This window comes from Stegostoma tigrinum, chromosome 5 (assembly GCF_030684315.1).
Source record: "Stegostoma tigrinum isolate sSteTig4 chromosome 5, sSteTig4.hap1, whole genome shotgun sequence".
Classification (NCBI taxonomy): domain Eukaryota; kingdom Metazoa; phylum Chordata; class Chondrichthyes; order Orectolobiformes; family Stegostomatidae; genus Stegostoma; species Stegostoma tigrinum.
Genome location: NC_081358.1, coordinates 112,247,504 through 112,260,736, shown reverse-complemented (window position 1 = coordinate 112,260,736; position 13,233 = coordinate 112,247,504). Strand labels below are relative to the sequence as shown.

The 13,233-nt window shown below is 38.8% G+C and overlaps 1 protein-coding gene across 4 annotated transcripts in view; it reads right to left on the bottom strand.

Moving 5' to 3' along the window:
• The window catches only part of LOC125451790 (protein argonaute-2), a 98,141-nt gene that overhangs the window by 21,825 nt on the left and 63,083 nt on the right, over nucleotides 1-13,233 (bottom strand). For all 4 annotated transcript variants that reach the window (XR_009445790.1, XM_048529367.2, XM_048529368.2 and 1 more), the window contains 7 exons: nucleotides 12,875-12,994; nucleotides 10,563-10,685; nucleotides 9,334-9,467; nucleotides 7,627-7,811; nucleotides 5,274-5,433; nucleotides 3,170-3,260; nucleotides 1,773-1,967 (listed from right to left, as the gene is read on the bottom strand). Coding sequence is in view for 3 of the 4 variants with exons in the window: in XM_048529367.2 (XP_048385324.1) it covers nucleotides 1,773-1,967; nucleotides 3,170-3,260; nucleotides 5,274-5,433; nucleotides 7,627-7,811; nucleotides 9,334-9,467; nucleotides 10,563-10,685; nucleotides 12,875-12,994 (1,008 nt within the window). In the remaining variant the exon portion in view is untranslated. The remainder of the gene's footprint in view (nucleotides 1-1,772; nucleotides 1,968-3,169; nucleotides 3,261-5,273; nucleotides 5,434-7,626; nucleotides 7,812-9,333; nucleotides 9,468-10,562; nucleotides 10,686-12,874; nucleotides 12,995-13,233) is intronic.

Sequence of the window (13,233 nt, the reverse complement as noted above, 5' to 3'; positions counted from 1 at the left end):
TTCAGAAATAGGGGAGGGGAAGGGGATTCTGAAATAAATGCAGACAGAGGAGACGACGGATGGAAGATGGATAAAGGAGCAGATATCTTCCATTTTCAATCTGCCTTCCCCTCTGTCTCTATTTATTCCAGAGTCCTGCTCCCCTCCCCCACTTCTGAAGAAGGTTCCAGAGCCGGAACAGCAGCTTTCCTGCTCGCCCTGCTGTGTTCATCCAGCTCTACACCTTGTTACCTCAGATTCTCCAGCATTGGCAGTTCCCACTATCTCTGAATCAAAAACAAGTGGCTACGCTTCTAAAGTGAAAGGCAGGAGGTTCAGACAGGATCTGCTCTGAGGAAAAACCTATTCACTCAGAGTGTGGTGGGAATCTGGAAAGCATTGCCTGGAAGAGTAGTGGGTAGGCAGGTAACTTCACAATCTTCAAAATTACTTGAATGAACGCATGAAGAGTTGTAATGTACAAAGCCATGAGCTTAGCACAGGGAAGTATTTTTGGCAATAAACATCTAAGTTAAAGGCTTCTTCTGTACTGTATGATTACATGCTGCCTCACAAAGAATTTCAGCTCTTACTGAGGTGTATTCAAATCACAACCTGTGAACAATCTCCACATACCTGCCTTTGTCTCAAATCCATAAAACCTTTGAGGGTGTCAGGCTAAGTAGTCTACTCTTGTTTCTGCTAACCGAAGAACAGTAGTTATGACATCTATCAGACTTGAGGGGTGTAACCAGCAGTGTGTCCAGATCAGTGCATGGACCCAGTTAGACTTGAATTTTAGCAACCATAAGTAGTCAGAGCAGAAAGCGAGCCATTCAACTCCTTCGGTACGGCTCACCATTCAATGAGATCATGGTTGATCTGACAACCTTCAACTCCACTTTCCTGCCTTTTCCCCACAACACTCGATTCCTTCACTGATCAGAAGTCTTCTCAGCTTGAAGTTTATTTAATGATAGTCCTTTGTGGTAAAGAGCCCAACAGATGTACAACTATTTGAAAGACCCTCTTCTCAATTTTAAATATCCAATCCTTTATTCTCAGGTTATGACCTCTACTCCTAGACTTTCCCATAGGGGAAACAAGCTTTCTGCAACTACCCTGTCGAGTTCCCTAAGAATCATGCACATTTCAACAAACTGTCTCTCATTATTCTGAACGCCACTGAGTACAGGCCCAACTGACTCAACCTCTCCTCTTAAGGCAGTCCCTCCATAACAGGTATCAGCCTAGTGACCAGTCTCTGAACTACGCGCAAAGTCAGCAGTTTATCTTAGACAAGTGACCCAAAACTGCTTACAGCAAAGTATTAAAACTTACAGTCAATGAAATTAAGTTTTCTAAACTGGATCTTTGTTGTACTGAAAATTCTTTCTCCCACTTCCCAATTAACTTTGCAGGCAGCACTGCCTGTGATTTTAAAAACCTCTCCTCTACAATTTAGTTAACTTGTCGACAGACTTTAGGTTACAGTACATATATTACTTTTCAAGCAGAAAAATTACACAACACGATCAAGTCTACCTAAATCAATTTCTCCATTGTTTGGTTCATCAGTAAGGCCAAGATCAGATTAAGCAGGATTTTTTTTCTTTAAAACCTAGATAATCCACTTAATTGGCTGCACTTGGCTTGTAAATGTGCAGCTCTTATAAGGAAGGTACCATTTCCATTAGGTAAGTACATTTATAGGTTCAGCACCCTCTTTAATCTCATCTAGCTAACAATAGTCAGCTCCATAACCAAGCAGAGTCACCCAAACTTTCATTTACCTGTTGAAACTGCCCTTCTGAAACTCCATCTCTATAGAATATAATGCGTGTTGGTTTGAAGCGAGTGGATTTGTAAAATTGAATAAGGAGTTCTCTGACCATGAAAGCAAGGTCCTGAATGATTTCCTGCCGATGCTGCTGTACACGGACTGTGGCACAATAACGACTTGGATGAGCATCCATACTACCAACCACCTAAATGAAATGATATACAGCGCAAGAGAAAACAAACCTAAAGTAAGCTTCAGCATTTTATTAAATTACACTCCTATGGAATATAGCACACAATCAACAACTGTCAGGAAGCTTAGAAGTAATACTGCCATGAAACTGCTAACAAAAAACGGATTTAACAAAAGGAAGTGTTCACACTTGCAAGCGGGAAATGCCAGAAAATTGCTTTTAAACTAATGAGACTGCTCAGTAAACAATACTAAGCAGGTCCTTACATTTGTGGATTATAAAATATCACAAAATGTGCTTAACAATTGATAATTCAAGTCATCACTGTACTAAATATTTGGCATTTTTAGCATGCCTATATTCTAGGCATCTACATCAAAAATTATTTACCAAAACTGGTGTGGAGTAACTAATGACTCGAAAGTATTTGGGCATTGAATATGGTGTTTAGATCACTGATGTATTCTTAGGGTATAACAGCAGAGTGGGAATGGAAGATGAGGGCCCCAGCTTGACTATGCAATTTCTCAGAGTCTTTTACAAACTGAATTTGGCATTTTACTCTTGGTTCCTGAATACTTACCACCAGTAAAAGGTCATTAATTCAAGAATCATAGAATCCCTATAGTGTGGAAATAGGCTCTTCGGTCCAACAAGTCCACACCAACTCGCATAGCATCCCGCCCAGACCCATTCCCCGAAAACCCACTCACCCCTGAACACTATGGGCAATTTAGCATGGCCAGCCAACCTGCACATCTTTGGACTATGGGAGGAAACCAACCAGAGGAAACCCACACAGACACAGGGAGAAATTGCAAACTCCACACAGACAGTCGCCCGAGGGTAGAATCGAACCCAGGACGCTGGTGAGCTAAAACAATGCTTCAGAAATTCCTAAGTATTTTAATAATTGATAAATAGAAACTATACAAATCTGACAGGGGTGAAGCTGAGGGATGGAGAGATTGCATACACAGTTTTTTTTAAGGATGTCTTTGAAAGCAAGGGCATAAATGGGAAGATAAAGTGGTTTTGGAAGATAATCAGAGGGAAACAGTGATTGCAAAGAATGAAATAAATCCATTTTAGAGATTAGGAATCTCATTTCAGATCAAAACCTAGACTATCACATTCATATACTAATTACACTATTTCAATTTAAAAACTGTAGAAGCAAAAACCTGAATATAATTAGAATCACAGTTACTCACTGCAGCAATGGAAGGTTTCTTGCCATCTCCAGCTGGTGGATGTGTTACATCTGCACCCAGGAATATCACTGGCTGCTGAAACACTGCAGGTCTGGAAAAGTAAATATAAAATTTGGGACCATTACAAATAGCTCCAATAAATTACATAATAGAAGCACATTCCTATAGATATCCTCACTAAGTCAACTCAATGGGAAAATTTAATATTAAACATAGTATCCCATTTCCTGAAACAATGGGAAGATCACCTCAACATGAGCGTACCATACCATTTGGTGTTTGATATCACAGCTCCAGGGACCCGGGTTTGATTCCGCCAATGGGAGACTGTGTGGAGTTTTCATATTCCCCCTGCATCTGCATGGGTTTCCTCCAGGTCCTCTGGTTTCTTCTAACAGTCTAAAGATGCGCTGGTTAGGTGTATCAATCATACTAAATTTGTCCACAGTATCTAGAGGTGCACACACTGGATGGATTGGCTGTGGGAGGTGCAGGGTTAAAGGGACATCGTGGGAGGGTGGGTCTCAGAGGGATGTTCTATGGGGGCAGGGGGTCTGTGTGAACTTGATAGGTCAAATGGCCTGCTTTCACACACTGGGATTCTATTAATAAATTTCTGCCACAAACATTTTTTTTTAGACTTTCACGAATCAGTCAATATTTTAAAACAGTTACCACCAGTGGAACTTGGCACATTGGTTGCAACACAAGAAACTTACATACCTTTCCTTAGACAGTCATAGATGCCAAGTTAATCTACATAATCTGTTGTCAATAATTTAGTTTTGGCATACTATACACAAATGCAACATTGAAAGTATTTTGTGCAAAGAACATTTAAAAATGCAACATTGACAATATTTTGTGTATTTCCTTTTGAAATATGTTGTCCAAATATTGAATATGTATAAATCTAGATTAGCCTTCGGGTCTTGTCTAAACTGTTCAGCAGCAGGTGCCATTCTCAATTTGGCTGTAGCACTCTTACCCAATTCAGGTTACATGCCTATATCCTATCAAAATTGATGTATGCAAACCATTATAAAACCTAACTTTAGTATTGTAAAAATATGATAACACAGTTGATGGGACCATCTTTCGGGTGAAGCATTAAACACTGGGTGCTGTCCCCCTCAGCTTGACAAAAAAACATTCTGCAGCATTATTTCACAGAACAACAAGGTAGCCTACCTGGTGTTCTGTCACATTCATTGCTCAACTAAAAGTAGATTTCAAATCAATCATTAACTAGTGATTGGGTTTTCCTACATTACAACACAAGCACACAAAGTGTTTCATTAGCTGTTAAGCACTTGGAAGATCTGAGGTCAGGAAGAGTGCAGCATATGTGCAAGTCCTTTCACAGTTAAATATGCTGGGAGAGACATCAACACCTGCTTATTATATCTGAAGCAGATTTCATATATATGATACAGTCGCACATGGACATATAATCGGGAATATCTTATTCAACACAGTTGAAAATAAAACAAAGCAGGAACCAGTAAGCTGAAATCACAATTATTACAGCGCAGAAGGCCACTACAGCCTGCATCAATTATCCAGTGGCGATCTCCTGCCTTTGCCCTATATCCCATTACTATCCCAAAAAATTATCCAAAGCCCTCTTGAATGCCCCAATTGAACCTTTCACCATATTTCCAGTCATTACATTTCATACCCTAATAACTTGCTGAGAGAAAATGTTTCATTTTCCTCAAACTACTGATGCAACTAAAAGCTGAACTAAAGCAAAACTTTTAAAAATCTTTTTTCACTTTGCACAGAAAAACTAAACTGAACTATCAAAATGGTGTAAAGAACAAGCGTGGAAACAAGAATGAATTAGAATATTCACATTAAATGTGATTACAACAAGCAAACAGAGAAACAAATTTGAGAAGTGAGTGCAATGGTTTGGCTGACAAGATGACAAATTGTCATGGGATCTGCTCCACAACTACGGTCTCAGAAGATAACGTAATCCATTAATGAAGACAAATGTAAATATTGTGAAACCCTGCCTTGGGAAAAAAAAATTACATTTATAGAAATGGAACTTCCAGAAATTAAGTTACTTAACAAGCACAAAAGCTCAACTGACCTTCCTTGTGGCACCAAGATATTATTGACACCTCCTAGCTTAACATTGATCTTCAGACAGAGGTTGGAAAGTGTTTGAGGAGAGGTTTTCAGTACATTTTTCACCTGCACACATTGTGTTGCCATGCCAAGTAACGTGTCACCCACGCGCTTAACTTCCGCTGTCAATGAAAAATGCCATTTATTACCACTATTAATTCAATTACAGCTCATTCTTATTCAATATTTAAATACACAATTAAAATTATGCAGATGGTGAGACAATATAGCAACAGTATTGAATAATTTGAATAATTTAAACTAGTTCCAAGTTATCATGACTGATATGTTCCTAAACTTAATTTCTAACATTTTATTCATATCCTTACCTAAAAGAAACAATTTCTCAAATTTCATTGGACACAGCATCCATAATCTTGTCAGACAGAATGGCAAATTCCTACTATTGTTTACAATAAAAGCTCTTCATGACTAATTCCTGAATGACACAAATTTGAAGACTGTGCTCTAGCTTGTTCCAAATTTCTCCACCAGGCATTAGTTTCTCCATTTATCATACCACTTATAAGCAACTAACTTACAGCAGATTTCTCAATGAAAAGGAATGCAAGTTTATATAACCAGTCTCCATAAAGTAATCCATTAGGTCCCAGTCAGACCAATCCGCATTGCATTTTCACCTCCCCTCCCTGTCAACAAAGGTCAATAAATTCTTGAACTGTGGAATCTGAAGACAAACATAATAGTTCAGATGGAATTTGACCAAGGCTCTTGAAAAATGAGAATAATTTATGTATGTCTATGTTTGAACAAACATTTTACACCAGGGCACTAGTCTTTAGGGATGTGCATATATGGAAAACAAAATATCTTCATATGTGAAAACACCAAGTAAAGCTGAATTACTTTCTAGGTTCCACACCAGATAATATCCTTTCCCTACACGAAACTTCTTTCTGCAAGAGTTTCATTCACTCACAATGGATCTCATGTTCCTTTGTAACTTCCAGCTCCCAACTACACATTTTAACAACTCAATCTATTGTCATCTGAAAATCAGCAGTATAATTCTCTGTTCCCTCAGCCAAAGCATTGATTATATCTGGTGAAATGCTGGAATCTTAGGAAGCTCCATCAGTCGTACCCTTAAGCCTCACACTGAGTTCTTCACTTTAACCAGTTACAAACTCATCACAAGGAATGCTGTTGTTGGGGAAAAAGAAAAGTTTCTTAGCCAAGTTAGCCAGTCACCATCTCCCAGGTCAGTTGTTGACCAGTTAAGTGCAAAGTAAACTATCCACCACTATGTGTACCTAAGGTCAAAGAAAGCACATACCACCCTGAGGGTCTCTGAGCAAGACATGGCAGTTGTGTTTCAGTGGGTAGCATGTTCAATTTAACTAAACTGCATTAGCAATTACATACTGCAGCTAGAACAGTGAGTAAAAGTCGAGAATATTTTGACGAGTAACTCACCTGCTGTCTCCCCAACATCTGTCACAGGTATAAAGGGGTGATGTAATATTCTCTACTTGCCTGGATGGTTGCAGCTCCAACAACACTCATGAAGCTCGACACCATCCAGGATAAAGCAATCCACACAAATAGAATCTCATCACAATCTTAACATTTATTCCCTCTACAACCAATGCACACTAGAGGAATGATGTATTAACTCACTATTGATCATTTGACAGCACTTTCCAAACTTGGGACCTCTACCAAAATGAAAGAACAAGGGGAGGTTATACATGGGAACACCACTGCACGCAAGATCTCCTCCAAGCCACAGACCATTCTGACTTGTGACTATCTCACTGTTGCTTCACTGTCACTTGCCTTCTAACAGCACTGTAAGTTTTCCTATGACCCAAGTACAGCAACAATCCAAGAAGGCAGCTCACCATCTTCTGGGATTAGGATGGACATTAAAGTGCCAGGCGAGCAAACCATCTCCATATCCTTTCTATGAGTAAAAAGAATTCTCACTCTGAGTCAGAAGGTTGTTTAGCGCAAGTCCATCCATAGACTGGAGCATAAAGATCCAGTCCCAAGACAGTACAGCACTATAGGAAGTGCCATCTTTCAAATGAGCCAATTTCTTATCTGTTTACTGAGGTGACCACTGCACAGAGCAGGTGTCCTAAGACCTCAGGTTATAGCACTAAAAGATGAAGAACAAAGAGTCTGATCAAATGGCTGAAATTAGGTGACATCCACTTTTGCTTTTCATGTTACTTAAAAACTGCTCACTTTTACTGCTAATATCTTAATGGTTTTATTCAGAACATTTTTCAATGCATGCTATCAGAAAAAAAAATGCTTGGAAACCACAAAATCCTCAAAATACTGACCATAAACTGGCGTTTTTCCAGGAAGCACCACTACCACCAGCTGAAGTCCTGCATATGTATTCTTCAGGTGCCTGAACATGGGTTCCACACTATCTGCACCTTGTGCGTATTTACAAAAGCAAGGTTGGCCTTGTATTGGCATCCCAGCATCCCTGGATATCTTCCTTAACTGGTCTGTGAATGCTCTGAACATAAGCAATATAGTTACTGAGTAAAAGCTTTGTGTTCACAATTTTTAAAAAGCTAATAATAAACAATCTGGTAGGGAGCGGTAGAAGAGATAGGGTTGGAATTACAACAGTTTCTTTTTAGTATTTGGGATTAATGTTTGACAAAATTCAAACCTGGAATAATACGAAAATATTTTACTCTTTCCTGTTGCAAGATCATAGAATTACAGGACACCCTATAGTGCAAAAATTCATCATTCGGCCCATTAAGTCCAATACCCACCCTTCAAAGAGCATCCCATCCAGACCCAGTGCTCACTCCCCCAACTATTAACCACGGATTTACCCTGGCTGATGCACCTAGACTGCATATCCATGGGCACTATGGGGCAATTCAGCAAGGCCAATCCACCTAACCTGCATATCTTTGGGCTGTGGGAGGAAACAGGAGCACCTGGAAGAAACCAACACAAACACAGGGAGAACCTGCAACTTCCACATAGACAGTAGCCCATGGTTACAACTGAACCCAAGGCCTTGGCAATGTGATGCAGCAGTGCTAGCTAATGAGCTACCATGTCATGAACGAAAATGACAGACTGTGCTGGAAGGAAACTTGTTACTTCTCAAATTTGTTCATCCTTAAAAGCACAAGGATCCTTCAGAATCGCAGAATAATGCTGGATGTGGTCTTTGCCTGACAGCCACACATACATCTACAAGGATGACTGGTATGGAGCCTAAATCAGAGGCTAATTCTAACCAGCATACTGTCAAGGAGCTGTGAAAAACAAATTTAGCATCGATGAGGAATTAAACATGGACCTTTCTTGGCTGTATGGCTTAGTAATTATCATATAAAAACTGAAAGAACTGCAGATGCTGTAAGGAACAAAAACAGAAGCTGCTGGAAAAACGCAGCAGGTCTAGTAGTACCTGTGAAGAAAAAAAATCAGCGTTAAGGTTTCGGGTCCAAACTGTAGTTCTGAGAAAGGGGTCACCAGGCCCGAAACGTTAACACTGATTTTTTTTTTCTTCACAGATGCTACCAGAACTGCTGAGCTTTTCCAGCAACTCCCCTTTTTGTTCCCAATTATTACATAAAGTTCTCCACTCATTTTTTTTTAAACCAAACAGTTAAAATCATACAGCAAGTGCCACAATATTTTTATAATATTAGATATTCACTTGCAATGCCAAGACATACAGGCCAAGAGACGTAAAATAAGATTAGATTAATTAGGTGCTGCTTTTTGACCAGCATACACTGGATGTACTAAAGGGTCTTTGTGCCATAAGACTTCCATAATGCTATTTCCAAAACTACACTGTTAAGACCCCGCAGGATCCTGTACATTTCAATCAAATCACTTCTTATCCTTCTACTTGCGGCTGTGTGTGGGTGTGTGTGGGTGTGGGGGGGGGGGGGGGGGGGGGGGGGGCGCGATATTTGTGCACCACCACGGTCTTGCACTTCACATCTGTTTACTTTCTTGTGTACAAGTTTTGGAAACACAGGATAAAGTATATTGCTTACTTCAGTGTATCTTCTCTGCACTGCCTCTGTGGAGCAAAACAGGCAATTGCCCAGACTTTCACCTCAATGCCTGTATGAAACTGTTTGCCGCGCATATCCCACACACCCTGAATTGGAGTAGCAACTGTCTTATTCTGTAACAAAAAAATAAAAAATAGCAAGAGAGCATGAATGTTTCAATGTCACACACTTAGTCACCTACTAGCTAGAATGGTTTTCGTGAACTACAGAATACAGATGAGTTCTGTTGACTTTCTAAACCTTTAAGAATGTTGAGAGGTATAGTACTTAACTTCAATTAAACATCAATGCTACACAAGACAGTTATACACTGCCAAAATAAAATTTCTCTTGCACTCTCAGCATATTCTCCACGGCCAATTATGACACTTATAATTGTCACAGGACTTTTTTCAGTCTAAGAAACTGAAAATTTAATCTTCACTTGAGTAACTCAGATTTTTTTTTAAATCACTCATGTTTCCAGTTTATGAGCTTCACTAATTGTTGCCAGTATTTTTGTTTACTCATTCATAGGACGTGGGCAACTCAGGCTTAGTCATCATTTACTATCCCTCCCTCGTCCCCTGAGGGGAGGTCAGTGAGCTGCCTTCATGAACCACGGCAGCACCCTGATAAAACTGATCAGGATCATTCTGTTTTAACAGACAGGTTAAAGAGAAAATTTCAAAAGCAATGAAAATTTGAGAAGTCAGCAAACTTCAAGAAATTTAATAAGCTGTGATATAAAAGGAAGATGGTTCAAATGTGAATCTGAAATAAAAACAGAAACACACAGGTCAGGCAATATCTGCAGAGGGAATCAGAGTTAATAGTAATTTATTTTTAAACTCAATTGTCTCCTGACCTGTTCAGCTTTCTCAGCATTTTCTACTACTATTTAGTGTGCTGCTTAACTTTTCAAATAACTAGAGTTTAACATGGCTCATTATCCCAACAAACTTCACAAACACTTGGAGGAAGAAGGACAAAAGAAAATGGAAGAAATGGAAAAAGAAAATGAGGAATTAGTATGCTAACTAAAGTACAATCAGTTTTGTAACCTTCAAGTAGAATGCCTCAGCATTACAGAAACGGCAAAAAAGTTGGGTTAATGCCTCAAGATTTCAAAAATTAAATGATTTTAAGCAGGTTGCAAATATACCAAAAAAAGTTCAGAATTGTTGATCAATGGTTTGTTTGCTCATTTGCAAAATCAAAGTCCTTACCCGACCACCATACAACAAGGAAGGTGCCTGAAGAACACGACCTGGTACATCTGTCATGTCATCTCTCACTCCTATTCCAAATTCCTGAACATAGGGGTCAGCATTAAAACTAGCACTTTTCATCTGCAAGGAAAAGGACTTCTTTGAATAACTGAAGAACACATCTGCACACAGAAAATAACTTGGTTTACACTATTACAATATACAGTACAGCATCTATAGACTCACCAAGTAATCTTAATCCATAAAGCAAACAATTTCAGAAACAAAAACAGAAGTTGTGGAGAAAACTCAATGTCTGGCAGCATCGGTGGAGAGAAAGCAGAGTTAAAATCTTGAGTCCAGTGACCTTCAAAAATGTTAACTCTGCTTTCTCTCCATAGATGCTACCAGACCTTCTGAGCGCTTCCAGCAATTTCCATTTTTCTTACTGATTTCCTGCATTCAAAGTTCTTTGTATTTTTTTGTTTAGTGAAGAAAATAATTTATTTTGTTTCACCTGAATGTATTCATCAAATTAATCACCATTCTGTTCACCATCATTGCAATTTCCAGTAGCGTTGTGAAGTCAAAATAAACTGAAACAATGGAAATGTAAGTTCCAAAAACAATCTTAGAATATCTGGCATACATTGTATACCTAAACATCGGGAAGATATTTCCACAGCAAGACAACTGTAGCCAAAATTACAGACAGTATTGAAGTATGCATAAAATTATGAAGGCATATGGATGGATTAAATGAATGGACAAAATTATGACAACAAAATTCAATGAAAGTAAATGAAAATAATTTAATTATGGAAAGACAGGAACAATAGAGGTCAAAAGTAACTTGGAAGTCCAGGCTCACAGGTGACTAAAATATTATAACAGGTAAAGAAATCAATCAAAGCTGACAGTGCTGGTGAGCTCTTTTCTTGACTTGTTGCAGTCTTTGGGATTGTAGAGAAAATTATCTTGCTGTTAGACAGCATGTTCCAAGACGATGACCCAGCCACAATGAAGGAAAAGGACTTGCAGTTCCAAGTCAGAATAGTGCATGGTTTGAAAAGGAACTTGCAAGTGTCAGCTTCCTATGAATCTCCTGCTCTGCTGGTAGAGATCACGTTTGGAGCGAAAGAAGCTTCGGTGAGTTACTGCAATGAATTTTGTAGATAGTATACACTGTTGCACTGCTCAAAAGAGTAGATAGTGAAGGTCATTTTTTCGTGGATGGGTCAAATTTCTTGAGAGTTGTTGGAACTGCACTTATCCAGGCAAATGAAGAGTAATGCAACACTTTCGACTTTTTCCTTGTAGATGGCGGACATTATTGAAACACAGTTATTCACTGCAGAAGTCTCAAATTCTGCTCTTTTAGCTCCAGTGTTGATATAGCTGACCCACTTCTGTTTCTGGTCAATGGAAAATCCTAGGAAGTTGACAAGAGGACTTAAGCATCACTAACATCTTTGAACATTGAAGGGCAATGGCTCGGATTTCTTGTTGAAGGTTGTCACTACGTAACACTTGTGTGGTGTGAATGCTACTTGGCAGTTATTGGCCCAAGCTTGGATGGCTTCTCGGCCTGGTTGTACATGGCCATAGAGTGCTACAGTACTCGGGGATGGTGCTGAACATTGGTGATTGCACAATGAACATTCCCATTTTTGCCTTCATGAAAGAGGGAAGGTCATTGATGAAGCAGTTAAACATAGTTGGGTGAAGGATTTTACCCTGAGGACCTCCTACAATGCTGTCCTACACTTGAGATAATCAGGCTTCAATAACCACAATTATCTCCCTTTATACATGGTACAACTTCAACCAGTAGATAGCCTTCATCCTGATTCCAATTTTACCAGGGCACTTGGATGCAAAGACAGAAGTAAACAGAATGATACCAAAGTTCCTCAGGTTTTGTCCACCATGAAAATTTAAGCAAACTAGGGCTGCATCATACGGAATTCAACAGGTTTAGGGGTGATTTGATTAACGTACTCAAGATATAAAGGGAAGCAAATATTCAGAAAATATGTCACAGTTGGGAGTCTAGGATTCAGGTGCAAAGATTCCTGTTCTAGCTTTAGATTAAGAGAAAATTACAAAAATTATGAAAATATTTGTAAAACAATGTAGTATATATTTGAAACTATTTTGTAAAGTGTAATTGATGGTAGATCAATTTCAACTTCTAAATCTGAGATCCACAGATTTGTTAGCAAAGGTATAAGGGATACTGGGTAAAGACAGGTATGTGGAGCCCAGAACTAAATAGCAGAAAAGGTTCGAATGGCTAGATGGCCTCATGCTATTGCTTTATTACTCACCAGTTTGCTGATCTCATCTTGTCTGTCTGGTGCAGACCTGGCAGTGGCTCTAATCATTGTTGAGGTTTGATTGTCTGTCAGTTTTTTTATACATCTCTGCCCAGCTACAATGTTACACACCTGGAAAGAGATCAATTAAAAATTAATTCAGTGCCAAATTAATTTAACAATACAAGTCTCAAGAGTAACTCTAACAATGAGGTTCCATTCAGGAATTTTTCACTTAAACAAAATTTGAAAAAACTATACCTTTCAATATTAACTATTTTCCATTTTTATTTTTAATTTTTATTCATACTTCCAACGTTAGACATTACACTTCTAGATATGTGACATCTACAAAATAATGCATCAAAAAC